The 26,644-nt window shown below is 44.6% G+C and overlaps 2 protein-coding genes across 4 annotated transcripts in view; both read right to left on the bottom strand.

Annotated features, from left to right (window-relative positions):
• The window catches only part of SHC4 (SHC adaptor protein 4), a 36,027-nt gene extending 30,548 nt beyond the window's left edge, over positions 1 to 5,479 (bottom strand). For 2 of the 3 annotated variants that reach the window (XM_040602171.1, XM_040602172.1), the window contains exon 1: positions 2,719 to 3,296. In XM_040602171.1, the coding sequence (XP_040458105.1) occupies positions 2,719 to 3,294 (576 nt within the window). In that variant the 5' untranslated portion in view covers positions 3,295 to 3,296. Of the gene's footprint in view, positions 1 to 2,718; positions 3,297 to 5,346 lie in introns of those variants that run through there. The other variant, XM_040602173.1, reaches the window with a different exon arrangement.
• Positions 5,480 to 12,009: 6,530 nt separating this feature from the next.
• Positions 12,010 to 26,644, bottom strand: part of SECISBP2L (SECIS binding protein 2 like) — a 30,796-nt gene continuing 16,161 nt past the window's right edge. Inside the window, exons 8-18 of the mRNA XM_040600856.1 lie at positions 26,177 to 26,308; positions 25,571 to 25,654; positions 24,372 to 24,539; positions 24,053 to 24,194; positions 22,252 to 22,421; positions 20,912 to 21,044; positions 19,953 to 20,115; positions 19,066 to 19,286; positions 18,277 to 18,431; positions 17,583 to 17,802; positions 12,010 to 16,620 (exon numbers count right to left, since the gene is read on the bottom strand). Of these exons, the coding sequence (XP_040456790.1) occupies positions 15,947 to 16,620; positions 17,583 to 17,802; positions 18,277 to 18,431; positions 19,066 to 19,286; positions 19,953 to 20,115; positions 20,912 to 21,044; positions 22,252 to 22,421; positions 24,053 to 24,194; positions 24,372 to 24,539; positions 25,571 to 25,654; positions 26,177 to 26,308 (2,262 nt within the window). The 3' untranslated portion in view covers positions 12,010 to 15,946. The remainder of the gene's footprint in view (positions 16,621 to 17,582; positions 17,803 to 18,276; positions 18,432 to 19,065; positions 19,287 to 19,952; positions 20,116 to 20,911; positions 21,045 to 22,251; positions 22,422 to 24,052; positions 24,195 to 24,371; positions 24,540 to 25,570; positions 25,655 to 26,176; positions 26,309 to 26,644) is intronic.

The raw sequence follows: 26,644 nt of genomic DNA, 5'->3' as shown, positions 1-26,644 counted from the left end.
CTCCTAAAACGGTCTCTACAGAGATCCCAAGGATCCCATTCCCTACCCAACAGGGCAGAAGAAGCTGCATGGGGCAGCGGGTGCCTCCAAACACCAAAGGAGGGAAAGCGAGGGCAAGGGGGTGAGGATTGGGAAGACTGGGTAAGATTCGGGAGCAGCTCCCACAGCTGCCTGGCCCCTCAGCCTCTCAGCCCCACTTTGCCTCCAGGTGAGACCACCCCTCCGCACCGCACTCCTGCCATGCTGCATCCCAGCCCATCTGAGGCTTCACCCCCAGCTCCCAGAGAAGCCTTGTGGTCCCTGGGGAAATAAGCACCTTGCCTGTGCTCTGGTGCTGAAGCCCCAAAACCTCCAGGCTGCTTATTTACTGACCTGCTTGTTATTGAAGGAGCTGACTGAAAAAAACACCAAGAGTTTGGCCAGGACATGTCAGTAATGCTCTTGCAGCTCCTCTGGGGCTGGCTCCTGCAGGGAGCAACAGCAGTCGGAAGGTGCAGGAAAAATGCTGGGAAACAGCATTTCCCTGTTGCAAAGGCTCCCACAAGTGACCCCCATTCATTCCCCATGAAATGGGGTGACTTCCAGAAAGCCTCCAGCAGAGAACCACGCTGTAAATACAACCTGGGAAGCAGCAGAAGAGGACAAGCCCTTCACACGACCTTCCTGTCAAGTCCTTCTCTTTTTTTGCTTTTTTTTCTGCCTTTCTTGCTCATGTGCTCCCCAGCAGACGACACCTCAGTGCCTCTGCTCTCAGCCCTGGGCCACAACAGAAACCCAGGAAATTCCGCCTGCGCTTCATCTTCCTCTGCCCATGTCAGAAACCGAGTACTTTAAGTGTGCTTCAGGCATCAGCATGTCAGCATCTGAATCTCTATAGGTACCTCAAAGCCTTCATCACGAGTTCCACTGCATTGGGCACTGCTCAAACCGCAGCACACAAGGCAGATCCTGCGCGGCAGGTGCTGGGCAACGCGACGCCATCCACCAGCGCAAGCCCAGCAGCAGGCTGGCCAAAAGCGTAGCACCTGGAGCTGCAGTGGCCCTTGCACTGTCACTGTTAAGTCACACTCTACACCTGCTCAGCCGTCTATTTTAGCAGCTTGCTGCTGTCAAAACCTCAACTGCTCACTTTAGCATGAGAATTTAAAGGCAAGTAAACAAAAGGACACGTATCAGCATGATGAAACAGGGCATCCCCTGCCTCTACCTGCTGCACCCCAGGTGAATGCCCTGGGGGCTCCGCTCACATCGGCTGCTGCAGTGCTGGAGTACCATCACCTTTCAGCCAACGTCCCATCAATCCAGCCGTGCTACCACTGCTGGATGCCAGGTGGGAATCTCATTCCTGCCTGGGGAAAGGTGAACATGGCTATTTCCCCATGTTGCTTTTCTCCCCTCTGACTTGCCCACCCTCCTGCTGCATTTACTAAGGGACTGAATGATTTATCTTGGCCTTGCACCTTCCTTTAGACTTTCCTGCTTGTGAAACACCACGTTGGGAGACAAAAATTTTGCACAGCTTTTTTACTCTCACATTTCGATACCTCCTGCACACCAAACTGAGAGCTTACAAACACATGCGTCCACCCTCAGCACCTATGCCTGCAGCCCACCAGGAGGATTAGATGCTGGTTAAGAAATCCTTGTACAGCTTGCTCCTGCAGTCCCCCTTGCATGTCAGGGACAGGCATGACGGCTGCAAGACCTACAGGAGCCCCTGGCCAGCCCAGCCATTACAGGAGTATTTCTGAAGCAGGTTTAGCCCATTTTCTCTGCCATTCCCCTGTGGTCTGCACTGGCTCCCTCCATGCAAGCAGCAGGCAGTTTTTTCCCAGGAGTGCTTTTGACAGATGAAGCGTAAGCACTTAAATGTGCAGGGTCAGAGGTTCAGAGCGTAAAGAAGGAAGCAAACAGCTAGCAAATGACAGGGTCTGGCCACAGAGATGTAAAGTCCAGAGAGGAAAAGAAAATTAGGAAACTCCCAGGTGTGGCAGGGGTGGAGGGAGTGAAAGCACCGAGGCCAGGAGGCACGGTCCCCTCTCAGCCACTGACTGTTAATTAGAAGACGATACCCACCAACCCCAGTCCACAACATGAAAAATACCCAGGAAGGGTATTTCAGGGTGTCTTCTGAAGAAATAGGCAGTGCCTTCTGAAGAAATAGGCAGGGTTTACTGTACATCATAGTTACCAAGAAAATCCGACACAGTTCTGTAACATAGAAGGAAGAGGGTGGAATTTGCATCCTGCCCGGTCACCTCCCAGGGCAGGAGGCACAGAGAGGTTCTCCAGGCAGCAGCAGCGGTCCCAGCACCTCTCCCACACCCTCCGTGACAAATATGTCAGCATCACGGGCCAGCATGCACCTAGTCCCTGGGAGCTGCTCCGCGAGGGTTGGGAAGCCCTCTCCATGGGCCTCCTTCTGCCTCCAACATACATTTCAAGCCAAAGCAACCCCTGCTTGAACTGCAGATCAGCTGCACTCCTCAGAGAGTCTAAAGGTAGTCTTTGGGAAATAGATGTTGTGTTACCTCTGGGAGTGGCTGTGGTCCTTTTAACTCCCTCCATTCGCCCTACATATGTCAGGAGACAAGAAATGTACGGGAGAAGTCGGTGGTTTGGGGCACCGACTCTATGAGTGGGAGCATGTAGGTCACCCTGCAGCCACCTGAGCAGTTTGCTTTGTCAGAGAATGGGAACCCTGTGAGAAGTACTCACCCGCACGCCGTAGGTCGCTGCCGGCTCCCCGCTTTCACTGCTCTGCGTGAGGCTCCTGTCCTGCCTGCCCGCAGAAGCGGCCCCCTCGGCTCCCCGCACGGCGCAGTCCCCTGCCGGCTTTGGGGTTAGGGCCAGCTTGTCCAGGTCCGGCTGTGGGTAAGAGGCCGACAGGCAGCTGATCTCAGGTGAGGTTGGGCTGCTCGGGATGGTAACGCACTCCGTGAGTTTAACTCGTGGCACCTCTTTCGTTCCCAGACAGAAGCTTTTTAGCCCCGGCAGGTTTGATGGGTTGGCGAGTTTAATGTTAGCCATGCGGGGGATCAGCGTGCACAGCGTGGTGCAGGTGTCCTGTGGCCCCAGGGAGACATCTTCTGTCAGCAAATTAGGTGTCGAAGAGTGGGAAGAGGAGGACGAACCTTTGATATTTAAAGACGTATTTTGCGCACCTTCATCTAGGGATGTTATCGAATCATTCCTGAATCGGCTGTACTTAGCCCTGTGCAGCATCCCTTGATGTCTGAATAACCCTACATACAGGACGTGTCCACCCAGGCTCTGCTGGCTGCGTTCTCTCATAGCCTTGGCAGTGCCGTCACTGGGTACTCTCGCATAAATTGGCTCTTGTAGATAAATTATATGAAAATCAAGCAAGTCACACAATTTTTAAAACCAGAAACCTATCGGATATTGTTGCCGCCTCCCTCTTGAGTGGTTTATTTTCCTCAATGGACAAGGCTTAAACCTGCATAGACATCTGGTATTTTGTAAGCAGCAGTAAAAGCAGCATCAACGGTAGAGCAGCTCAAGCTGTGCCGCTACCCAAACCTGCCTGCATCCCTGCCTCAAGCCAGGCACGAAAGCCCACCTAGCTCCCAAGACTCACAGTCGTGGCATCGTTAACCGCGGAGTCCTGGCTGCGGCAAAAGCTCAAGCATATTCCACACAAAGCAGAGCAAGATCGCGACGAGCTCAAACACGTTTTCAGGCCGGCAGGAACCCCGCGAGGTGCGCAGCTCTCCGCGTTTCCATCGCCGGCTGCCCCGAAGGCGAGAAGCATCCCCACGCTGCCCCCCGCCAGGCACCGCACCGGTGTCAGGGTCACACCGAACCGCCCCGGCAGCTCCCGGCGCCGGTATCGCTAATTCTGGCTGGAAAGCCCGTCGGCACCGTAATCCAGAAGCAGCTGGATGTGCCTGCGCCCCCGGCGCCGCTTCCCGCAGAGCCGCGGGGCAGCCGCTGCGCAGCGCCCGAGCCGCCCCCGCCGCGCCGGGCCCCGCCGCAGCCCCGGCCGCCGCCGCCGCTTTTATGAATGAAGTTTTTGTGAATGAGGCTCGGCGCGTGCAGGCGGGCAGCGCCGTGAATGGCGCTCGGCGGGCGGCCGCGGCCCGGCGGCCCCCGGGGTGCGCCTTGCAGCCAATCGCCGCCCGCCGCCGGCTCACGCGCCCTCAGCGCGTGGGGAGCGGGGCGGGGGCCGCGGCCGGCGTCCCCCCCGGGGCCCCTCTGCCCCCCGGGGTCCCGGCGTCCCCCCGGCCCCCCCCCCCCCCCCGCCGCAGCGCGCGGCCCCGGACCCCACCCCCCCCGGGCCGCCTCCGCACGGGCAGAGCCGGGGGCTGGGGTTCAGGGGGCGCCGCCGGGCCCCCGGGCTGCCCGCCCGCCACAGGGGGGAGGTCGGGCTTGTCCCAGCGCCCCCGGCCGCGGCCCCGGCAGGGGAGCCCTTCTGGCGCGGCGGGTACCGCGGGCAGCGGACGGGGCCGCCGGGTTTACCGTGCCCCCGAAAACACCGGTGCTCCCCGCAGGAGCCACCTCGGTTCCCCGCCGGGCCTCGACGCGCGGGGCGGCGCGGGGGGACGACAGAGCCGGGGGGAGGGGAAGGCGGGCTGGGAGCCCCGAGCGTGCACTGCCATCCTCCCGGTGGCACCGGGTGGCACCGACCTCCTCCCCCCGCGGCTCGGTGCTGCCAGGCGGCAGCGGCTGAGGAGGGGCGGCGGGCTGCCCTGCCTGTGGCGGGGGGAGAGGGGAAACCACGGGCGGAGGCTCCGCGCAGCCCTTGCGCTGGTTTCTCCGCCGTGCGGAGGCCGGTATTCGGCCTGAAAGGCGCCCCAGTTGCCACAGTGCATCGGGGGGAAACCCGGGCCAGGCTCTGCTGGCGACAGCGGCGGCTTTTGAAGCCACCCTTTTGGGGAGGTGGCTCACACTGCCCGCAACGTCAAACCCAAAGGCAAAACCTGGACCAGCGGCGAGTTACAGAGTGACTAATTTCTCACGATGCTTTAATGATGGCTTTGAGCACAAAAGGATAGGAAATCTTCAGAAGTGATTAGCAGCACTAGGGGTTGTACGTGAAGCCAGAAACTCTTAGCACAAACGTTTTTCTGTCTTAACTCTTTCATGTCAACACCACACTGGAACACAACCCCATCACGGCTGGAAGAAGCTATGGTGCCCTCACTGGCGAAGAAAAGGGACCCAGAATGTGCCAGCTGTGCCTATCCTAAAGGGGACAGCAAGGACCAGTATGCTGATGCCCCAGGCTCCTGTCCCAGGCAACCTCCCTGATTCCTCTTTTTACTGCTGCAAAAACCATGCAACCAGACAAAGCAAATCTCTTTCCAGCCAGATCAACCTTACCGTCCTTCCCACCTCTTCTCTGAGCGCACAGCGAGGCGATTCCTGCCTCACAGCAGCCCCTCGGTGCAGATGACGACACTAGGAAAGGGTGGTTTGGTGATTGGGATGCTCCCCCACGCTTTAGCTCCAGCAGGGACCAGTTCATGGCCATGGACTACCTCTGGCCCATGCTGGCCTTCATCTCCTGAGCCCTTCTGCCAGCTCCTCCTTCCTCAGGAGGAAGGCAATCCAAGGAATTCCTTAGCTGTGTGAGGGAGAAAAGGGGCAGGCGGGGCCCTGCAGGAGCTGCAGCCCCCACTGTGTCCTACTGCAGCTGACAGGGCTGGCAGGTGAAAAGGGTTAACAGGACTGGCTTTAAACCTGGCTGGTGAAAGGGAACGTTTTCCAGAAAAATAAGCAATAATGCAACAGCCTGTCCTTCACGAATCACCCAAGAGCTGTGTCTGGAGCCCTGCATGCCACCAGCACCTGCGGCCCCATGGCCAAAGCACTGTTGACCTCCCAGGTGCCGGGGGGCTCAGGGGGGCTTTCCCAGAGAGGCGAGGGAGGCTGGTACATTAACCAGCACTCCTGGGCTCACAGGCACCAGCGAGTGTGATTACCCTGTGGGAAGTGAAGAATAGCTGGTGTTTTACAGCACGTTCCAGAGAAAAATGAGATTGCGACAAGCTCTGTTTTCAGCGGCGATCAAGAAATACAAGCTCAAGAGCAGAATCCAGCAAAGAGCGGCATTGTCCAAGGAATAGTAGCCATTGTGGGGAAGGGGAGGAGGGAGAAGAAAAATGCCATGCCTTTGTAAATTAAAAAGCTTTTTTTCTCAAGGCTAAAAACAAGATTTCTGTTTAAGATACTGGGAAATCGGCCTCTAATCAGCACAAAGAACAAAGCTCCTTTAAGCACTGGTGAAACCCAGCCTACAGTCTTGAACGCTGCCTAAAAGGAGCCTGTGTTTCTTGCTCACAGCTTGAGTTCCCTGTTGCCTGCAGTGCTCAGAGCCCGGGGAGCTGCCCTAGCTCGCTGCCCACCCACCCGCCCACCGCTGCGCTGGCAAGAGACAGGGAAAAGTCCTTTTGCCCCTCACATGGCTGGTGACATGTGACTGTGTGTGCTGCCAAAGGCCACACCGTACATGTGTTCTCAGGCTATGGGAATGCCCTTCTGGTGCAGTCGGGAGCTGAAACCTCCCTTCACTATGTTACAAGCCCCCTCGCACCCAGACCCTCCATCACACCCTGTTCACAGCCCCACATGGTCTCTCAACCTCAAATATACTGCATGAAAAACTGATGCGAGCAGTCCCCAGTCATGTCATGTCACAGGGAGCAGGAGCTTTAGCAGGCAGAACCACATCAATAGGGCAGCACCGTGACACGGGACCCAGCTACAGCCACCTCCAACACCCCTCTAAGAGAGCTGCAGAGAAGGCAGCAGCCACAGCCTTTGCGGCAGGAGCAAGCAGTGCCAGCCCAGAGCCCCAGGAACCCCCGGACACCCTTGGGAGCAACAGAATTTCAGGCTAGGGTTGTGGGATGGCAGCTCTAGCAGGCAGTTAATGCCACCACACCACCCTCTCCTTGCAGCCCAGGGGCCAGGGAAAGCAGATGCTGGGACATGCACATGGTGCTCACTGGTGACAGGAGAGCTCAAGGCAAATTGGGGACCAATTTAGATGAGAGCAGCCAGCTCAGCAGTCTTGCACCAGGAGGGGGTGTGGGCAGCTTGGGGAGCGAAGCTGTTGGCCACCCACAGAGCACATCCAAAAAGCAGTTGCACTCTTGCAGGAGCCCGGAGGAATCTACTATGCGCTTCTTGCAACCAGCATGACAGAGCTCAGCGTTCCTGTTAGAACATGGAGCAAACAGGGGATTTTTTCCCTTGTATAAATAGCAACAGCAGAGTTAATTCACGCTAAGGTGCACCGAGCTCATCTGCCTTCCTTCCTTCCTCATTGATACGCCTGGCCGACGCTGGCAGAAATCAGCAAAGTGTTACAGAACGACAGGAAAACCCCGTAACCTGCAACCTGGTGGCAGGCACCTTTGGGATGCCCTGAAGGACACTTACTTGCACTAGTGAAAGTCATGCACAGCCACTGTTTCATTTCAGTTGAGAAAATTTTATTTTCCCACATACTGAATCATCCTCGCTGTTTTATCTCCTATAGGTACCTTTCCCTTGTTCTGCATGAGTTACAACCTGGTGTATTTGACAGCTGCAGCCCACCTCCTAATTTTCAGGTGTATCAGAAGGGTTTCGCAAGGACCGAAGACACGGAACCGAGAGCTAACGGGTTTGAGGAGGACAAAGGCAAGGCCTTGGGTACAGAAGCAGTGGGAGATTAGACTATCACCACTTTTCTCCCATTCAAGCTCTGAAGGATCCAACAGAGCCAATCCCAGAAAATATGTCCTAGGGTGACTGACAGACAAGTCGCAGTTTTCCTGCTCAGGCACCACGCTGTGTTTTGCTCAGCCCAGTTTAACCATTCACAGCAATATTGTTTTGTCCAAAGCTGCAGCAGCAAGGCAGCAGAGCCACACGGGGCTGATGCAACAGAAGGCAGCATTGCTCTGCCTGGGTGCAGGGCGCACCCCTGCAGCTGAGCACCAGTGGGAGGACCCAGCGTCGAATGCAACAGGGCTTAGGTGGATGTACTTCACACCTGTCCTTTTCACCGCTGCTTTGCCTGGCGGCACCCTCACCTCCTCTTTCAAACACTGCTGGGCTTTGCCTTTTCCACCAGGAGAGCCCTGCAGCATGGGGGAAGAGCAACAAGCTGGAGACTCCTGTGCAAGGGCCCAAAATTCAGAGCCTGAAGGTTGCTCAACAGCCACCACAGACCCATCAGCGCACCTCTGAGGGAAAGCAGTCAAAGATAATCTCACATGTCCCAGGCTATTGACAGCACTTGAGATGAGAGCTGAGCACTGGAGGAGAGCACGGTGTGGGGGACCCATGCCACAGCTGTCCTTTCCCCAAGGCGGCTGATGCCAGCCTCTGCAGGCTCAGCAAGGATGTACCGAACACATCAGAGCTGCCGCAAGCTCTCAGAAAACAATGTACTGCCCTAACCACTGCTTTCTGAAAGAAGATCTGCACGCTAAGAGCCCAAAGATCTGTTCAGCAGCACTTGCTGGCCTGACTCAGCCCTGTTAGCAGGGAGGCCAAGTGGCCAAGAGCAAAACTCAGCATCATCTGATGGCTGCTGTATCACAAGGTGCTGAAAGCAACAGCAGATTAAGCATCTAGTGCCTGGCTCTGGCTTTGAGCACAGCCCTGCAGCAGGAGGGGTACAAAGACAAATTTCAGCCTCAAGCAGCCTCAGGCTTCATCTCTGCAGAATAACCCAGCACATCAAAGAAGTTTCAGCATCAGCACTGCAAACTTACTGTCAAGCTCACAAGCTGGAAGCAGTCATGCTTCAGCAGCATCACAGGGCTTGGTATCTATGCAGTAGCGGGCAGGGAACCTCCTTTCCTGCAATTCAGCTTAAAGCTGTATTTTTGTAGGGCAATCCAAAGCATATATTTGAAAAGAATAAATCCCACAACATGGTTGGAGTCCTCCCAGTATCTCCTTAGCTGCACAGAGAAGACCTGAGGAAACACTGAAGGACATACCCTCACTCAGCATCTCCCGCTTCATCCTTAGATGGTTGCTTTTAACATGGCTGCAGTAAATCAGGAAGGAAACCTTGACATCGGGGCATTTCCGATTGTTTTATTTTTGCTAACTTGCTCTCTTCCTCTACAGTCAATAAACCTCCCCAAGGAAAGCTTTGCAAGACCTTTTTCCAGTTCTTGCTACCCACGGTTTCTTCTGCCAAACATCCTTGCCTTTCCAATGCTCACCTACTCCAGCCGGTCGATGGCAGAGAGGGCACTTACCTTCCCAACTGCAGCTGGCAAATCCCCAGGAGTCTGAAACAAAACTGTCAGGGGCAGAACCCATCTGAAAATACCTTGCAAGAAGGGCATTACGAGGAGTTCAATGCTCTAAATAACATTTAGGGTTTGTTTTTTTTTCCTGAAAGATGTCACCCAACAGGAGAACTTGTGCAATTTTATTTGAAACTGCTGTCCTGGTTTCAGCTGGGAGAGGGTCCATTTCCTTCTTAGCAGCTGGTGCAGTGCTGCGTTTTGGACCTGGTGTGAGAACGATGTTGATAGCACACTGATGTTTTCTTCAGTTGTTGCTTTGTAATGTTTGTATCGAGTCAAGGACTTCTCAGTTTCTCAGACCCTGCGAGCGGGAGGGCTGGAGGGGCACGGGACACCAGGAGGGAGCAGAGCCAGGACAGCTAACCTGAACTAGCGAATGGGACATTCCGTACCGTAAGACATCACAGTGAGTATATAAAAGCTGGGGAAAGAAGGGGAAACATTGGGCATTATGGTGTTAGCATTACTTGGGAAGACAACGTGTGATGGAGCCCTGCTCTCCTGCAGACGGCCCAACACCTGCCTGCCACTGGGAAGCGCTGAATGAATTCCTTGTTTTGCTTTTTGCTTTGCTTGCGGGTTTTGCTTTACCTGTCAAACCGCCTTTACCTCAACCCATGGGTTTTCTCACAGTTACTCTTCCAATCCTCTCCCCCACCCCTGTGGGGGCAGTGAGCGAGCGGCTGCGTGGGGCTGGGTTACACCATGACAGCTGTACAACATCCCCCCCCCCCCCCGCCCAGGTTCAGAGCGATGATGTTTATCATTGCTTTACCACGCTGCAAGGAATGAATAACCTGCTATGTAGGCACGAAGCCTTCCAGAAGCCCAAAGTTGTTTTAAATTTAGCGTGCACACAGAGAAACTTGCCTTATAAACACAGAGCGAAGCGCCGCCTGCGTGCACAGTGCGGCCTCCGCAGCCTCCAGGGAAGCCGAGCACAAACAGCTGCCACGCAGGTTAACTGTAGGAAACATGGATTATTCCGTGCTCCCTCTCCCATTTCCTTTTGTATAATGGCAACTCTGTTATCAGTGCTACGCGATTACTAAACTCTTCTTTACTCATTAAAGTACTATCCTTGGAAAACACCATGAGCGCGCACTGGGCGGTGTAGATAGCATCCAGATGGACACCCACACACATCCGCCTCACAAGAGCGCGCTCACCAAGCATCAGTGGAAAACTGTAATTTAACAGCTACGAGTGTACCAGGGGCTTGTAGCTGTTGCCAAGAAGTAGATTCCAGCTTATGAGTTAGCACAGTACAAAATGCAGGGAAACCTAAAAGACCCCAAAGGTAAACAGTCTGCAGCTGCACCATTTCCTTCAGGCCTTTTTAAATGCACTATTGGACCAAAAGAAAAAATGCATTAAGAAACTCCCTAATTTTATACACAGTAATCATAAAAAAATCTAAAAGCCAATCCGAAGAGCAATCTCTCATTTCACAACTAGTGCACTTTGACTGGGGTCTTCCTGCACATTACAGACAGGCAGATTCGTGAGCATCCAGCCCTGCCTGCACAGGCCTGGTGCCCCGAGGGCCACGTCTGTGCTGCCTGCAGGAACTCCAACACAGCAAGGGCAGGAGTAAGTTTTTCCTTGGGGTAGTTCTTCTGTGTGCACAGCAATGCAAAAAAAAAAAAAGCAAATAAACCATTTAAAAAAATCGCAGTAGAGGCAAGGAGCTTTCCTCAAGGGCACTGCAAAATGGTTAGTGTTTTTTACTTGGTGAAGAAATGGGGAGGGAGAAGAAAATTCAGTTTGTAAGGCTTTGGGGGGAATTAATTTTCTTACCATTTCAGTAGCACAACTCACATAGGTGGCACCTACTTTTTTTTGTACTTCCCAAAACTCTTACCAGGTTGAGAAGACTCATGCAAAACCCAGATGTGAGGAGTAATTTTGACAGCAAGCGACAGCATCTACCAAGTACAGTTTGTAACAAAAGCACTTTTAACAGAAGGCAAGTGCAATAGCAGAACTGAAATATGAAGTTAAGGCAAATAAATGAAAAATTCAAAGTTACAGGATGAAGCTGTATCCTTTTTGAATTGCTACAAATATTCTCACATGTGGGAGTTGCAAAACCAGTTAATAACACAGTTAATGACACTGTTACTAGAGCTGCGGAAGCGTGAGCAGTTACCAATGAGTCACTGGAGAACAGGGGACATGCTGAGAACTTAATGTTATTTTCCAAAGGTGACTTCATGCACCAGTATAACAATAAAGGCACATCAACTTAAATTCTCATACATTAGCAGCATGCAAGAAATCCTGGTTTTCAGAAGTACCTGTGGTTATTCTTGCTCATTTGGTCTTCAGTCAAATGTTATTTCCAACTCAATATCCTGGACCTAGCTGTCATGCTCCATCTCAATGATGATGAGGCAAATACTATATAGAAAAACCTACTGTTCTTCAGACAACGTGGCACCTGGACTCCGTAACATGAAACACACTCTACTAATCCTGTTTTTCTCTCCAGCGCCTCTGCCAGGGACCATTCAGCCTAGGTGCTGGAGGGGCCCAGCTCCCTGAGCTGGCTGTCCGCCCCAAGCTGGGGCCCAGGGCACCGGCAGCCCCAGGTGAGGGGCCACCACATGGCTTCTCCACCCCGCGGCCAAGTACGCGGTAACACGGACCTTCTCCATTTCCCACAGCGCCAGGGCAGCGCCCTCAAACACAGAGTTGGGAACAATCACTGTAAAAGCCATAAACTTCTACAATCATTTTTATTAGTTATGGAAGAATCCCCACTAGTATTTACATAGTGCAAAAAAGCCGTTATTACTCCAAAAAGTACGGTAGACAGAACAATTATCCTTCATACAGCAAAAAAGAAATGGAACAAACCCCTTCATATTGTATCTCATAATGACTTTTCTACTGCTTTAACCTAAATATTACTATAATTTTTAAGACATTAAAGATTAAACAGCTTTCCTTATTAGAATCTATTTGAAAGTAAAATACACAAACGATTTATGAACATTTAGAAGGTGGGCTGTGCCAACTGGGTTTCTACTTTCAGCGTTATCATTCATTGGCGAGGAAGTTTCGGGTTAGACATTCTCACGCACATCTCCTTGCGTGTGGCAGGGTGGGTAGAAAACCCACATGACTTGTTTCTATGGCTTGCTTCTGCTGGTTTTTGTTTCGTTAACAAATTGTCACGTCTTATTTTTAAATGGCTAACATTGAAATTAACTCAATTTCATTAGTTGGCACAACTTCACAGGAAATACTTAATGACAGTTTCAGCAAACAGCAGCTTTTCAAACGGTAATACTTTTTTACATACGTATTTAAAGTAACATCATTAAAATGTAAGCTTGTGTTAAAGAACCGGACAGAATCACATTGTGTAAGCTCCCACCCACCTAAATGAGTATAAAGACACCTCTTATCTTTACCAGAACACCACCAACAAGTGCATTACTGAACATTTTCTATAACGAACTTATAAAACACAGGTCAAAACCCTCTGTCACTGTTTAGCTCCAATCCTACAACTACCTGCACACAACTTAAGCAGATGAAGCAGGCCACCAATTTAAGCCAGTGGAACTAACGCTCTTAAGCATGTGTTAAGCAGGATCAGGTCCCTAACCTTACTCGGACATTGTTACTTGGTCCAACTAAGGACAGAAGTTCTTCAGAATTTTTCCCTTTTATGTATTTGTAATCCCATGTTTTATTATTACTTCGACAGATACACTTAAAGTATTTCTATAAATAGGTTGTATACATAGCCACCTCTATCAGTTTTAAAGATCCCTACCCCTACCACAGATACATCATTTTTGATTTTACCAGATAAATTAAGTGGTGAAGTCATTTCTATAAAGAATGTCTTAGGAAAAGTAGATTTGTTTTCTGAATAATCATTTTCACAACAAAAATATCTATACACCTATAACTACAGAAACACCTTTTCTTGGGGACAGTAACAACCTGTATAATAAACTGCATACTTTTACACTGAAATAGAAATTCAACTACTTTTTTAAAAAAAATCATCGTATTGTAAAACATTTGTATGCTTTCTTTTTAAATTCTGGTGATAACAGAATCAAAATTACCACAGTGAGATACTCTCCTTAAGTGCTTCAAGTGGCAAGGAACTTCCCTAATTTTAGATGCAAATGGATCACTCCCAAAGGAATTGCAATTTCATTCTCAAAGTTATTGCTCATTCCTGGCTTATCAAAAAGGAAGCACTAAAACCAGCTGCCTTTACCCGGTTTCAGTTTGCTCCTCTCAGGGTGATCTGCCACATTTCAAGAAGAGACTAGTTCCTTATTTGCTGGCAAATTCAGAGATATTAGAAGTGCTATATCACCTTCAAGAACTCTATTAAACCTGTAGCAAAACTGCAGTTAAATAGTGGGCTGAATATTACAAGACTTATTTGATATAAAGATCAGAAAACTTTAAAATGACAGTCCAAGTTCAGAAAAGACATATAAAAAGATGCGCCTTTGATGTTAAATACTTCAAGATCAAAAGTTATTTGAATCACTGGCACTGAAAAAGCAAAAGGAAAAGTTACAAACACCCTTGGTTTTGATGTTTTGGTTAAGTTTTGCCCTCAGTGTATACACTGATCTCCGCTGGTATCGAGACACATGCTTACACATCCAAGGGCAAGTTTTGCTTGTCAGCAGTTCAAACACCTATCATTTCCTAAAGCAAGAACTTTTCCAAAACATACAGACAGTAGAAATCTGCCATATGTACAGTAAAAGGTTTAACATTCAGGAGGCATCATTCCTTAGTCTTTGTTTTCCTATGAAATGCCTGTTCTAACGTCTAGGACTATTACATTAAGGAACTACGAACGTGACAGAACAGCCAGTTGTCCTAGCAGCTCTCTATACTGCTTATCTACATAGCATTTGCTATGCCTAGACCTATCAAAGCATTATTTACATAATACATACAGTTTCTGTTATTCTCATAAGCATCCAAAAAACCCAGGGGTAGATGATTCCTAAACCTGGAGTCTCATTTTCCCAGTGCAACTTAAAACGCCAGCATCACTAGTACTATAAGCGTTGGTCCCGTATTAGTAAGCGTGGACTGAACACCTAAGCTACTCATTTCTTGTGTTTTTCAGCCTATCCGGAGGATTGTTATGCATTTTGATACAAGTGAGCAAGAAAAACGAAGTGGAATTAAAAGAAACATACATTTGCTGTAAAAGTGTTATTCATGCGAGTTACTCTTTGGCTACTCCTGTAGTGAAGCTCCTGCTGCTGGCAGTTTCAGTACATCCCTTGCCAACATAAGAGAAAGATGGAAAACAGACTCCTTACATGCACTGTTTAGACACATACTCAGTCTTCAATCTGAAGTGAATTCATCATCAGTTAATGGATTTTGCTTACAATACTCAGAACAAAATATGGCACAATTCTCTAGCAACATGTACGTTTCAGGGAGGGCATATTGTTGTTTCTTTTATCTCCAAACCACTGAAATACCTCCCCATATTACAGGGCACTTCCTCCTTTCCTGGAATAACTATTTCCTTTTCTGCTCTAGAGGTCAACTCCTAAAGCTGCTACAACTTTGAGAACAGACAAAAGAGGTCACATTTTGAGGAAGAATTGTAAAGATACATCCTGAACTCAACACGAGGGTGGCCAGCATCAAAGCATGCAGAGGAACATGTAGATACGCCGAGCCACCACATCAGACTTGCTGTTAGAAAGGATTATTCTTGCTCTCTGCAATGTTATGTAGATTACAATATGCAAAACAGCATTCCTGAGGTAAGTGACAGGAGAAAGAGAAAGTTATCAGTTTACTAGAAGCCCTGGATAGGGACTATAGTTAATGATTGACTGAGTGTGGTTTGGCAGACAGCAACTGTGGACAGAATAGGGAATTTGTTCTCTTTCCTGTTTGGTTTTTTTTTTTTTAATGCAATTTTTCCACCTTGTAAAAAATACCCCAAAACATTAATTATATCCCTCCAGTTTAAAGTTTTTCTGCAATCCAAGTTGTTATAGCTTATTGTAACCATGTCAACTATCAGCAGCTTTGTAACGATGCATTCACTAAGACCAGCTAAAAAACCGCATCTACCTTACCATTAGGAACCACGCATAGATTTCTCTACTACTTACTTTCCACTAAGACTGAAAGTGGGGTTTTCTAGCTTTTCTTTGAGGAGAACCAAAATTTTACTTTTATCTCTAGACAGAACTAGAAAATCTGGCCAAATACACTGACGTGCCTGGCATAACACCCTAACACCCATGTAAAGTGTTGGTAATTTGTTAGTCTTAATCTAGGTTATCTGTTTGAAAATGAGCTGAACAGTCACATCTTACAAAAGAATTTTGCTTAAAACTGGTCAGTTACAAGATGCTTCCTTTCACAAAAAAATCAAATGAACACTTACTGACAAGTTTTCCACACAGTTTCTAGTCTGGGAAATAGATAGTGAATAAAAGCTAAGCTAGTCTTTAAATCAAAGAAGTAACAGACAGCTACAAAAATATTGTTGTGAATTAAATACACACATTAAATGTTTACCAGTGCAAAATGTTGAGATGAAGCGTATGAAATAATGGCTGCAACCTTTACAACAGTTAGTTTTAATAGAATTTCTAGAAAGTTCCTGAGTTCCTGCTTATTTTTTACGGCATATAGATGGACTCCGTGTGTTCTTTATTCAAAGAACTACAGATGGTGGGTTTATGTTGAGTGTTACTTGCGTGCTTATCGTTTGTCCATTCCTCACCATCAGTGACTGGATCAGCCTGTTCCGAAGTCTCTGTTTCTTCCTCTTCACTTTGTTCTGCATTGTCTTCTTCAGCACCACTAAGGGTCTTCCCAAGCTGAAGAGTCTCCATAGTTCTCTGGGTCTCTGAAACCCAAGATTCAATTCTGCTATTAAGCTGAACCTCTACAGAAATTGGTTCGTGGGCATAATCCTCATCATCATCATCTTCTTCCTCCTCCTCCTCTTCTAGCATCCCTGGTACGAGAGTACTGGTAGTACTGGTCATGGAGGAATTCAAAAGATCTCGGCAGCTGCCATCCAGCGAGCCTGTTTCTGTACTCTGCTGTGAGGCCCATTCCAGATTGTCATCTGGTTTTGCCTCATCTTTGTCACCTGGTGTGGTTTTTCCATGATTTGTTGTTGAGGTAGTACCAGTTGTAGCCAGAGGTGGTTGTTTATTAAGAGTGGCTTTTTCAATTTGACCATTACCAGCTTTTTCTGATACTGCAGTCTTACACGAGGATTCTCTCTCATTTTCAGAAGTTTCTAACCCATCAGATGTTTCCACCATATTTCTCCAGTTTGTTTCTACAAGTTTCAAAAGAAGTTTAAGCAGGAAACATTAATTCTTTCCATATAAAAAAATATTTTCCTGAACATCCTAGAATTGTTTAAATAGCAACAGGAACTAATAATTTTAATACTATTCTATCTTTGCTAGAAAAGTTTTCATCAGAAAAATGGGGGGAAGAAGAGAAAGATAACAGGAAGAGCTGTGAATAACTTTGGTTTTTACAGTATCCTAAATCAGACATTACAGAAGTTGAAAGTTTGCACACAGTTCCCTGTGGAAGTACCAAATGTAACAGTGAGTGTAATCAAAGAGTTACTCTCAAGTATAAATTACATACTGTGGCAATTCTCTGCTTTAAGTCATCTGCTAAAGGTTTTTTTTGAAAAACGTTTAATAAATGAAGTGTAAGACACCACAGAAGCAGTAACTAAACCCAAGAAAGTATTCTTAATTCACCGTAAGACAAGAAAAAAGTCTTTTAACTTCAAACAAGCACTCTCCCTTTTATCCTCTCTGTCATCTAGCCTTAATAAATAAATTTGCCTTCTGTTCACACTAGAAGCATTCACTGCCATCTCAAGTTTCAGAATTTAGGCTGTATGTCCTATCTTCAGAGACCTCAATAGTTTAGCTCCTACCCTCTGTCATTAGTTCTTCCTCAACCATACAATCAGTTCAGTGTTTGGTACCAGTTCTGTACCGTTTAGTAAAACTGGAGAAGCCACCCCCACTAATGTGAATTAGGTAACTGTAACACTTCTGAGGATTAGAAATTAAAATTATTGTTCATGATGTAGTTCAGGGAAAAGAGTGACTTACAAAACTACCTGAAGACACACCTATTTTCTCTTACCCCTGAAAATTGTAGAATACTGTAAACTGTGATGAAATTTTACAATTTTAGCTACGTTTTGCAATAAGAAGCATTTGGGAAGTTTCAGCTTCCAGTTAAAAAGTGAGTTTTAAACACACTTACCATATTCTTTCTCGTTCACTTCAGATATGGGTTCAGAAATAACGCTACAGAATGAGATAGCACTTGCTGCAGAGGGGTTACGAGAATGACCCATATGATGGGGTGCTTTCTTGACATTCTTCAAAGCTTCTTCTGCCTGTTCCTGTTCCATTGCAGCCACCATATCTCTGTATGCTTTTCTGGCCTCTTCAGTCAGTGATACCAGCTTATTAAACAGGTCCTAAGTATGAAGGCAGTTTTTATGATCAGTAGTTCTCACTAATAATTTCCACTTTACATTACTCTTTTTAGTCAAAGGTATGCCACATAATGAACTTTAAGCTTATTAACACCAAATACCTTTACTTCAACTAAAAAGTAGTTCTTCTCAATATTAAGTAAAAATAAAGACACCGCTCCATGTTTACACAACTCTGAGAAATGTACTTAAAGATAATGTTTTTTGTATACTCTTAAGCCTTCCTGAGAATTACAGATTGCTTTTAAGTCTATTTGAAAGCTACAGAGATGTTGCAACCGAAGGGTTTCAACCTAGTTTCTCAGTTCTGTCACCACTAACTTTCAAAGAAAAATACACTATAATATAGACCAGGTCAGGGCCATTATCAAATGCGTATTAGCTGGGTGTGTGCTCCACGCCAAACAAGGAACATAATTGTTTACTCCAGCCATTTATGTGAGGGGACTTACTCACCTCAGCACCTGAGTAGTTGAAGATACCCACGACACTAACAGGAACCAGCTTGTTCACACAACGACCAAGAGCTTTACGGCCAAGAGCAAAGACAAAAGGAATTTCTTGTTCCCGTGCCATGGCTATTACATTGTATAGAGCCTCATCTAGTCCACCTTGAAGAAATCAATTTCAAACAGATATCTAGTCAGTAAAAGTCCTAGTGTGGTGCAATACACCTATCCCATTTTAACTGCAATTAGTCAGTAAAACTTCAACATACATAATCACCAGCTACTTTGTCCTACAGGATAACAAACTATACATCTCAAGTATAGTGACGGAATATAGATCAAGGTGATATTCTGTATTAGTCTTGCACACAAATTAAACCAGATTTTTTCACAGCTCTTTTCTTAATAAGAGCTTTGGTCTTCTCATATCTCAGGAAATGTCTGTTTACATTTCTGGTTGTGGCAAAATGTGTCGGTTAGCTAACCAACCAAATCATGGCCCTCTTAAGGAATCCTCCTTAAGGGGACCCAGAGCTCAGGACTCTAGGTGTATCAAAGACCGAATGGAATACAATTGAAGTCTATTCTACGTGTCATAATATCTATTTTTCTTTAAGCTTTTCTCCCCTCGTGAGTTTGTTCCAGAATCAACTGTGTGACTGCCACTCCACATTCATTCTCTCCTACTCCATTCTGGAATTGTTACACATAGTAACAAAAAGTGCTTCTAACCTTGCTAACCAGCACAAGAAAACTGTAATCAGTTAAGTGCACCACTTGTTTTTACCATTTATACCTTTTGACTGGATTTTTTCACAGTTGGGAGATATGATTACACACTTTATCTTGTTTAGCTTCATATGCTTTGTAACCTCACGCAACCCCATAACAAGTCTCCTCCTTGCTTTAGCTCTCATGGGATCCTTTTGATAAATCCGTTCCTGGAAGCTGACAAGCTCTTGCAACAGGAGAGTCACACATTCATCTATTTCTTTACTTAGAACTTGGTTACAGTATCTGTCAATTGAAAAAGCATCAAATATTAGCATAAAACATCATCAATACTATTTCACCAAGCCTTTTTTCTTACCAAATAAAGATAATTTTACTTCTGCAGAATAGTTATTAAAGTTATAGAAAGGATTTCAAAATCAGACTGTACACTAAGTTAAAAATAAATCCTGAAAACATTTATATTTCCAGTAATATCCCTTACTTCAAGAAGTCAGTCAAAAAGAATATTAAAATACCAAAAAAAATACTCCAATAGGTGCCACAAGCAACTACTCTTCCCCTTAATTTGGTACTCTATAAAAGATACATTAATAAAAAAGCAGCAATGTATTAAAACTGACTATTACAGTACTTTAAGCATTCGTAAGTATTCCTTCCCTTCCCATCCAAAGCGTATATAGCCCTCCTTTAAAATAATTATTTTTTAGAGAATACTTCCACCCAGCTTATTTGTTGCAGTTCGAAGCACGTGCCTGCACATATATACTTACACACACACAGAACAACCTGTCTATGGCAAAAAGTAGTACTTGCAGGAACTTCTGTTGATAGAAGGGTGGATTATGTTCACTAAGCTCCTTCTAAGTCTACTAAACCTACCCACACTTCAAAAATGAAGGTGACTGAAATGCAAGCCTTGAGTCTATATCAATAATGCAAAACTCTTACTCTCTGAATCTCTTGCTGTGAATTTTGGTTATCGCAGAAGATGCCATTGGACTGCCTATTCCAGAACTCGCAGGTGAACCTTGTGAAACCGGGGTCATGCAGTATGGAGAATTCTGACTTGCTGGTGAAAGTGAAGTATCACTAGGCATACTTAATCCAGTTTCTGAAAGACAATTTTTAAACACTACAAAATACAAATACATTTTCATGTAAAAGAAACATCATCACACTTCTTATGTATTGCTTCCTCTTCCCCGGAGAGGCAGCTGAGAGGGGGAGAAAACACAACAGGCACACACCCAGCATTCCGCATGGGCTGGATAAATAAGCAATATATTAATAGTTTTTTAAAAATAGCCAAAGCTTAGTTTGGGAAGTGGATAGAACAGAAGGGATAACCTGCCTAAATGCTACAAGTATTTCTCTACTATTTAGAGAGAGATATTTAATTAACTTCTCCCCCCGCCACCCTCCACATCAGACATTGAATATACTTTGGCATTTCCTAGTCGCTCAGAGCAGTTGTTGCAAATACAGTCCAGATGTCGCAGTTGATTGACAAGGGTGTTCAAACTGGAAAACCTTACTTACAGTTTGCAACTTCTATATTTGAAAAAATTTCAGTATGTTCATCATTAAAAAGCATTATAATCAACATGGCATGGTTGACAGCAGGCTGCATTTTCTCCACATATCAAAAATGCTGTCAACTCTTGACGTGTTGGGAACACCCACTCAAAAGAAAGGAATTAAAAGGCTGTATGGGGATTATGTACTTAGAGCCCATACTGCACTGAGCCTTCCATAGCCGAGACACAGACAAGATTTTATAAGACTGTTCTAATTTCTAGTATTTCATAATATTAAAGTAAGTTAAAAAGAGAAAGACAAAATAATAAAATAAGCAGATGAGTCCAGTCGTGGGGAGGAGGGAAAGGGGACCAGAGATAGAAACTAACCTTCTTGAGAGGTCAGCTCCTGTGACTGATCAGCAGTCAAGTTTATATGAACCTCCTTCTGTTCATCAGACACCAAAAGGCTATGGTCAGCTGATAAACGGCCTTTCTTCTCTTCTCTCTCTTTCAAAATAATCTAGGAACAAAATCAACAGCTATCAGCACCTGAAAAGAAAACATCTCTTTCACTGAACATAACACAAAATAAAGTCAACCAGGTTGTTTTGAACCTTCCTACTCATGCCAGGGTAAAAACCCCTGAAATAATTTCAGTTTCCTCTTTGATCACAAACAGTATTTCATTCCAGCATTTTACAGATGGTATACTCAATACTCTCATACTGGAACAAAAATAGTGCTTTCAACAGTTTACTTTCACAACTTCTGATACGTAACACTCATTAACAATTCCTCATACCTACCCCTGTAAAAAAAACAAACAAACACCTTATGCAAGAATACTAATCATCTTTGTGAAGCACCACAACAGATAGAATCCTTTCTATAGAAGAAAGCGCAAAGCACATGGCCACGGATATATTGGTATTACTATGATAAAAAATACCACCACCACAAAACCACTGACAATGAAGAATTTAGAAAACTTTTCTGAACGGGTAGGTGTGAGATTCTCTGACTCCAGTAGATCATGGGCAGTCAAAAAAAATAATAAATTCCGGGTGTGGTGGGGATGAAGTAACTTAGCCAAAGCCAACCTTTGTACACACACTTTTACCAGATTCTGTCAGTATTATTAAAGTGATTTTGCCAAGAAAAGTGGTGCATAAGTACAGGTGACTTTCACTTTTTTTTTTAAGTCTTTCATACTTTCTTTTTCAGTGTTAGCTTCTTTGTATCTTACATTCTGATTTCTGTACATACTGTATTCTACGTGTACACACCTACTTCATGTATGCATGTATATAGACATACAACCAATTATTTCTAAAATTTACTCAATTATAATTTGTGGATTTACTCCAAGTTCTACACCCATCTCTAAAAAAAAAAAGTGGGAAAATTTAAGGTTAGCATGCTACACTGCACTACAAATTAGGATTCAATAAGAAAAAGCTATGCAAGCTTTCCCATAGTGTTTATAGTTAAAAAGTCCTTGCAATCTGTACTGATTTGTATCACCGTCAACTAATTATAGGGGTATAAAAGTTCCATTTCATGCCTGGATCCAAAGGACAAGACATCAGTGTAACAGGAACTAGAGGCCCAAGTTCTCGACTCCCTCACCCTATGCTCATGGCCACTAGTCCTCAAGTAAGAAAAGAGCAGGTTTTATTCTTGAAGTATCAGCGTGGGTCCAGACATTCCAGGGTTGATATGTTTACCTTTTTAAGTGCTGTAGGGCGTTTCAGTTTTGCAATCTCTCTTTCTTTTCCTCTTTTCACTTTTGGGGCAGTTGAGTCCAAAGGATTAAGGCAACCCATAGACGGCTGGCCCTTTGTTAAGGACTTTCTGTTGGCAGATTCTTTGGTATGAAAGGGAGCAGCACTGCCAACTAAATACAGAAAAAGTATTAGCTTCACCAAAAGACATGTCAGCTTTATTTCAACAGCGTTTTCAGAATTTCCACTAATGAATTCTTAAAGTACATTTTCCTTCCTTGGAAAAAAGCAGGTCATAATGACAGGAAAAATACGTCATCAGATATTGTTGCTTCCAGATGGTTTTACGCTTTCTTCAACTTAGCCTCATGTTTTAGGAAGCCATGGATTCCAGGGAAGCAATTACTTCAATACTGGTAAGGGATCTCTCTCAAAAGGTTACACGTAGTTTTATTAGCAAGATAATAACAATAAGGTAAGTTGCAAATGTTTATCCAAACATTGATTTCTAGTTGTCAAAGACTTGCTTAGTTGACAGGACAAAACAGATGAGAGTGCAGCATGTAGCTGAAGTATATCTTCTGTAAGAAAGAACACCACAAATGCGGTCTCCCATGGAAATACAAACTGTTCTTTGCTAAGCTTTCTTTGATATAACCTTGCCAACTTGAAATAATGTTTGAACATGGTTGAAACTCAAAGCAGGTAAATGAAGCAAGACACAAGAAGGAAAATGGTAACTATGTACACAACTATGGCCTCTAGGCTACATACTACTACTCAGGAATGAGATTCATGGGTTACAATAGATAATGACAAAAACGTCAAATCTGTATTCAGCAGCAAGTGTTAAAAACACAAATTTAAACATTGATAAAGAAATAAGAGAACAAAAAAGCTTAATTAAGCCATAGCATAGATTCATGACAGAACTATAACAATATTCTGTGCATGTCTGATCTTATTTTCAAAAGGATACAGTAGAACTACAAGAAGGTACACAGAAAGTAATATGGATTATCAGAAAGACACAATTCCACAATGGAGTAGCTCAATAGACTAGGACTCTTCAGACTAGAGAAAGAGATGATAGACCTCTAAGTATCATAAAGGAAGAGGGAATGATTGCTCAATCTCTTTATAATACAAAAGCTGTGAAAGCTAGGAAAATCATGAGTGGGGCAAAACCCCTCTCCCTGACCCCTACCGCCGAAAAACAGAAGAAAGAAAAGCTTCCCCACACAGCGTGTAGTAAGGTTAGAATTCACTGCCATTGGACCTTATGGACAGTAAAAGCATGTGACAGAAGCAATGGATAGTTTAAGAAACAAATTTGGTTTGGGAAAGCCTTGGATCAGGAAACCTTGAACTATTATCAGTAGAAGTGGGCAGAATATCCTGGGAGAAGCACCTCTCTGTATCAGTCAGAGGTATCCTCTCTAAAATGCTTTCAAAGAAAATTCTTTAATATCTGTAGTAGATGTTTGGTTTGCTCCAGTACAGTTTTTTCCCACATATCCATTTCAGCACTGAATTACTCTCAAGACATAAATCCCGAGTTTTGAATAGTAGTTTTTTTTAGAGAAGTTTGTCCTCAGTTCTACAAGGACCTTCACCACCGCATACTGCGGCTCAGAAGAAGATAGCACAGGGGAGTTTTTCAAGAAAAGCATTAAGAAAGCCTTCCCAGGTTTTTATTATGTTTATATGGAAAAACTAAAGCTTGGTATTTAAGATGCTCAGATCCATCACATTTATATCCTCACAAAATGCATTTAGCAATAGTCAAGCAGACTAGAAATACCTGTGTATGAGAGGGGCCTGGTGTTGGTGATCTGACGAGCTTTCATTGCTTGCTGCTGCTTTTCAAGAGCTGCTAACATGTCACCCAAGTCCAACTGAACAGGGGTCTTGCTCTTCTTTCCAGCCGCTTTTGATAAAGCCTCCTGTAACATGAGTATCACATGCTGATAAATAAAAAGAAATAGTGCCTGCAAAACATTCTTTACGAAGAGATTCTTGCTATTATAGAATAAAAAGGAGCAACAGCCAACTGATACTCCTCTTTACGAACTACTGGGGGCAGACAGGGAGGGGGCAGGAAGGGATATGGTGTTACACACCTGAAGTTTTTTCTGTTCCATGCTTATCTCTGAATACTCTTGAGCTGTCGCAAGTGCTGCTGCCAAGGCCTTCTTCTTCTGACTTTTTGCACGCTTTGGTACAGAGGTTGTAATGGGAATTGGAGTTTGGACTATATTGATTGGAGAATTCTCTGGTAAGTCATCCAACTAGGATTTTAAATGAAACAAAAAACACCCTACAATTAAAGGCCTTTCTCTCAAGACCATAGGAAATGTGGCACTACAGAAACCAAGTGAACCATGGCTTTGGTCATCAGTATGACATCCTAATCAAGTACAGCTACAGCTAGATGAATCAGTAAGTTAATAAAACTAGAAACTTATGTATATTTCATTTGTGTATGTGGAAATTATATTTATTTCCAATTATGCCTTTAGAAGATTTTCCACTCTGATTGCTAAATAAGGGAATTCTCCACCCTGTAAAGATTTCATATAGGACTTGACCCTCCTGGAAAGCACCCGATTAGATTAGATTATATACATGTATAATTCTGCAACAAAATATTTGAATTAGATCAGGTATTAAAGGAACATCTTTCCAACAACTGTTTCTTCAGCCCATGTAAAGTTTAGTCAATTTTCATTTCAGAATAAACTACAAAAACTAGGTATTTCAAAAAATTGACAGTATTATTACATATGTGCAGATTTGACAAGAAGTATCTGCATCAAAGCATCAGTCTGAATGTGTGCTCTGAGTCTAAAATAACCACCAGAATTTAGTTTAAGTATTAATACAAAGAAAGCCTGATAATCCTCAAAACTAATTGTAATCTCAAAAATCCTATGGCATCTGCTGTTCACCCAAAATTTAACATGCAACTTCAAAAAGTTGAAAACTCATGAAAAACCATCATTGTGATGAAGAAGTTGAGTTACACTCGATGATTCTTATGGGTCCCTTTCAACTTGGGATATTCTATGATATTAAGTGTCTATTGTATGTATCTTACAGTCTCACTGTTAACAATCCAATTAGCACACAAAAATCCAGCCATCTTTAAGATGGTTCTCTGCAACACTTATGTTAATTGGCATCCAAAATTGGTAATGCAGATACAATGTAGTGATTGTGATTTCTTAGGGTAAGTATTGTGGCAGAGTTTCATAAAAAGTTACATAAATCAAGTAGTCTCAAAACAACGTAAAAATGTTTTGCAACAGAAAGTACTTACTACTTTGGGTGCAATCTTTTGCTGGATGTTACTGCTTTTGCTGCTGCCATTGTCACTATTTAGCTCTGGAAATTCATCTTCATCCTAAACACACAAATTAGAAATTAAGAGAATGGAAACAAGTCACATGTCAAGCAATTGAAATGGCTGAAGCTAGAAGAACAAACTGAATCCTGAAGTCCCACATAAGCTAGAAAGGCTTAGAAGTGACAAAACCAGAAAAAGATGAAAAATTAACAAAGCATTTTTGTATCCAAATAACCTTTCTCAAAAAAAGAAATATTTAATAATGTTTTGTACAAGAGAAATCCAATTCCAATTAGGGGAGGAAGAAAGACAAACCACAGAACACAGGAATTTTTATTTGCAAGTGAACAGAAAGAGTTAAGTGAAAGTTGCTGATCTGTAAATCACAGAGTTCTGAATTCTTACACTTTCCACAACACTCAAATACAAGTCTCTGTACGTACATGATGAAAGCATCATATAACTACATTAGCGCACTGTATTGTACACCTCTTCCAGTCAAGATGTTTTGCAACTTCCCCCTGTTGAGAACATCACTTATTTGATGACAATGCAGAAACAGTTTTTATACAACACTACCTCAAAATACAGAGGTTCAGGGCTCTGCTCTGTTCTGCTTGTCTGGTTTGTAGTTGGAGGTTTTTCAAGTCGTTTCTGCAAATTCTGCCTTCTTTCTGAAGATGTGCTGTGGTCTCTGCACCTGAAACCGGACTGCAAAATAATTAACGTCATTGGCATTTTGCCATTTTGATTTTTCCAAGATGCATATACACACATGCAAGCCATTCTTATGTATACTCACTAGCAATTAAGAAGGTACACTTTTTACGGAATTAGATTTAATAAGCTGTGCTTTGGTGTTTTGAGGTTTTTTTTGTGGAGGTTTTTTGTTTTGGGAGTTTTTTTGGTTGGTTTAGTTTTTTTATAAAACCTGCACAAGATTATTCTACACAGAGTATCTGTAGATAATCACCCCTACCCACCTCAAGCCAAATGCCACATCTCTATATGTTTAAATCCAAGTTTTTATTATAAAATAAATAGGGT

Source organism: Falco naumanni, chromosome 7 (genome assembly GCF_017639655.2).
Source record: "Falco naumanni isolate bFalNau1 chromosome 7, bFalNau1.pat, whole genome shotgun sequence".
Classification (NCBI taxonomy): Eukaryota; Metazoa; Chordata; class Aves; order Falconiformes; family Falconidae; genus Falco; species Falco naumanni.
The sequence above is the reverse complement of the archived record's forward strand: the minus strand, read 5'-3'. Positions and strand labels throughout refer to the sequence as shown.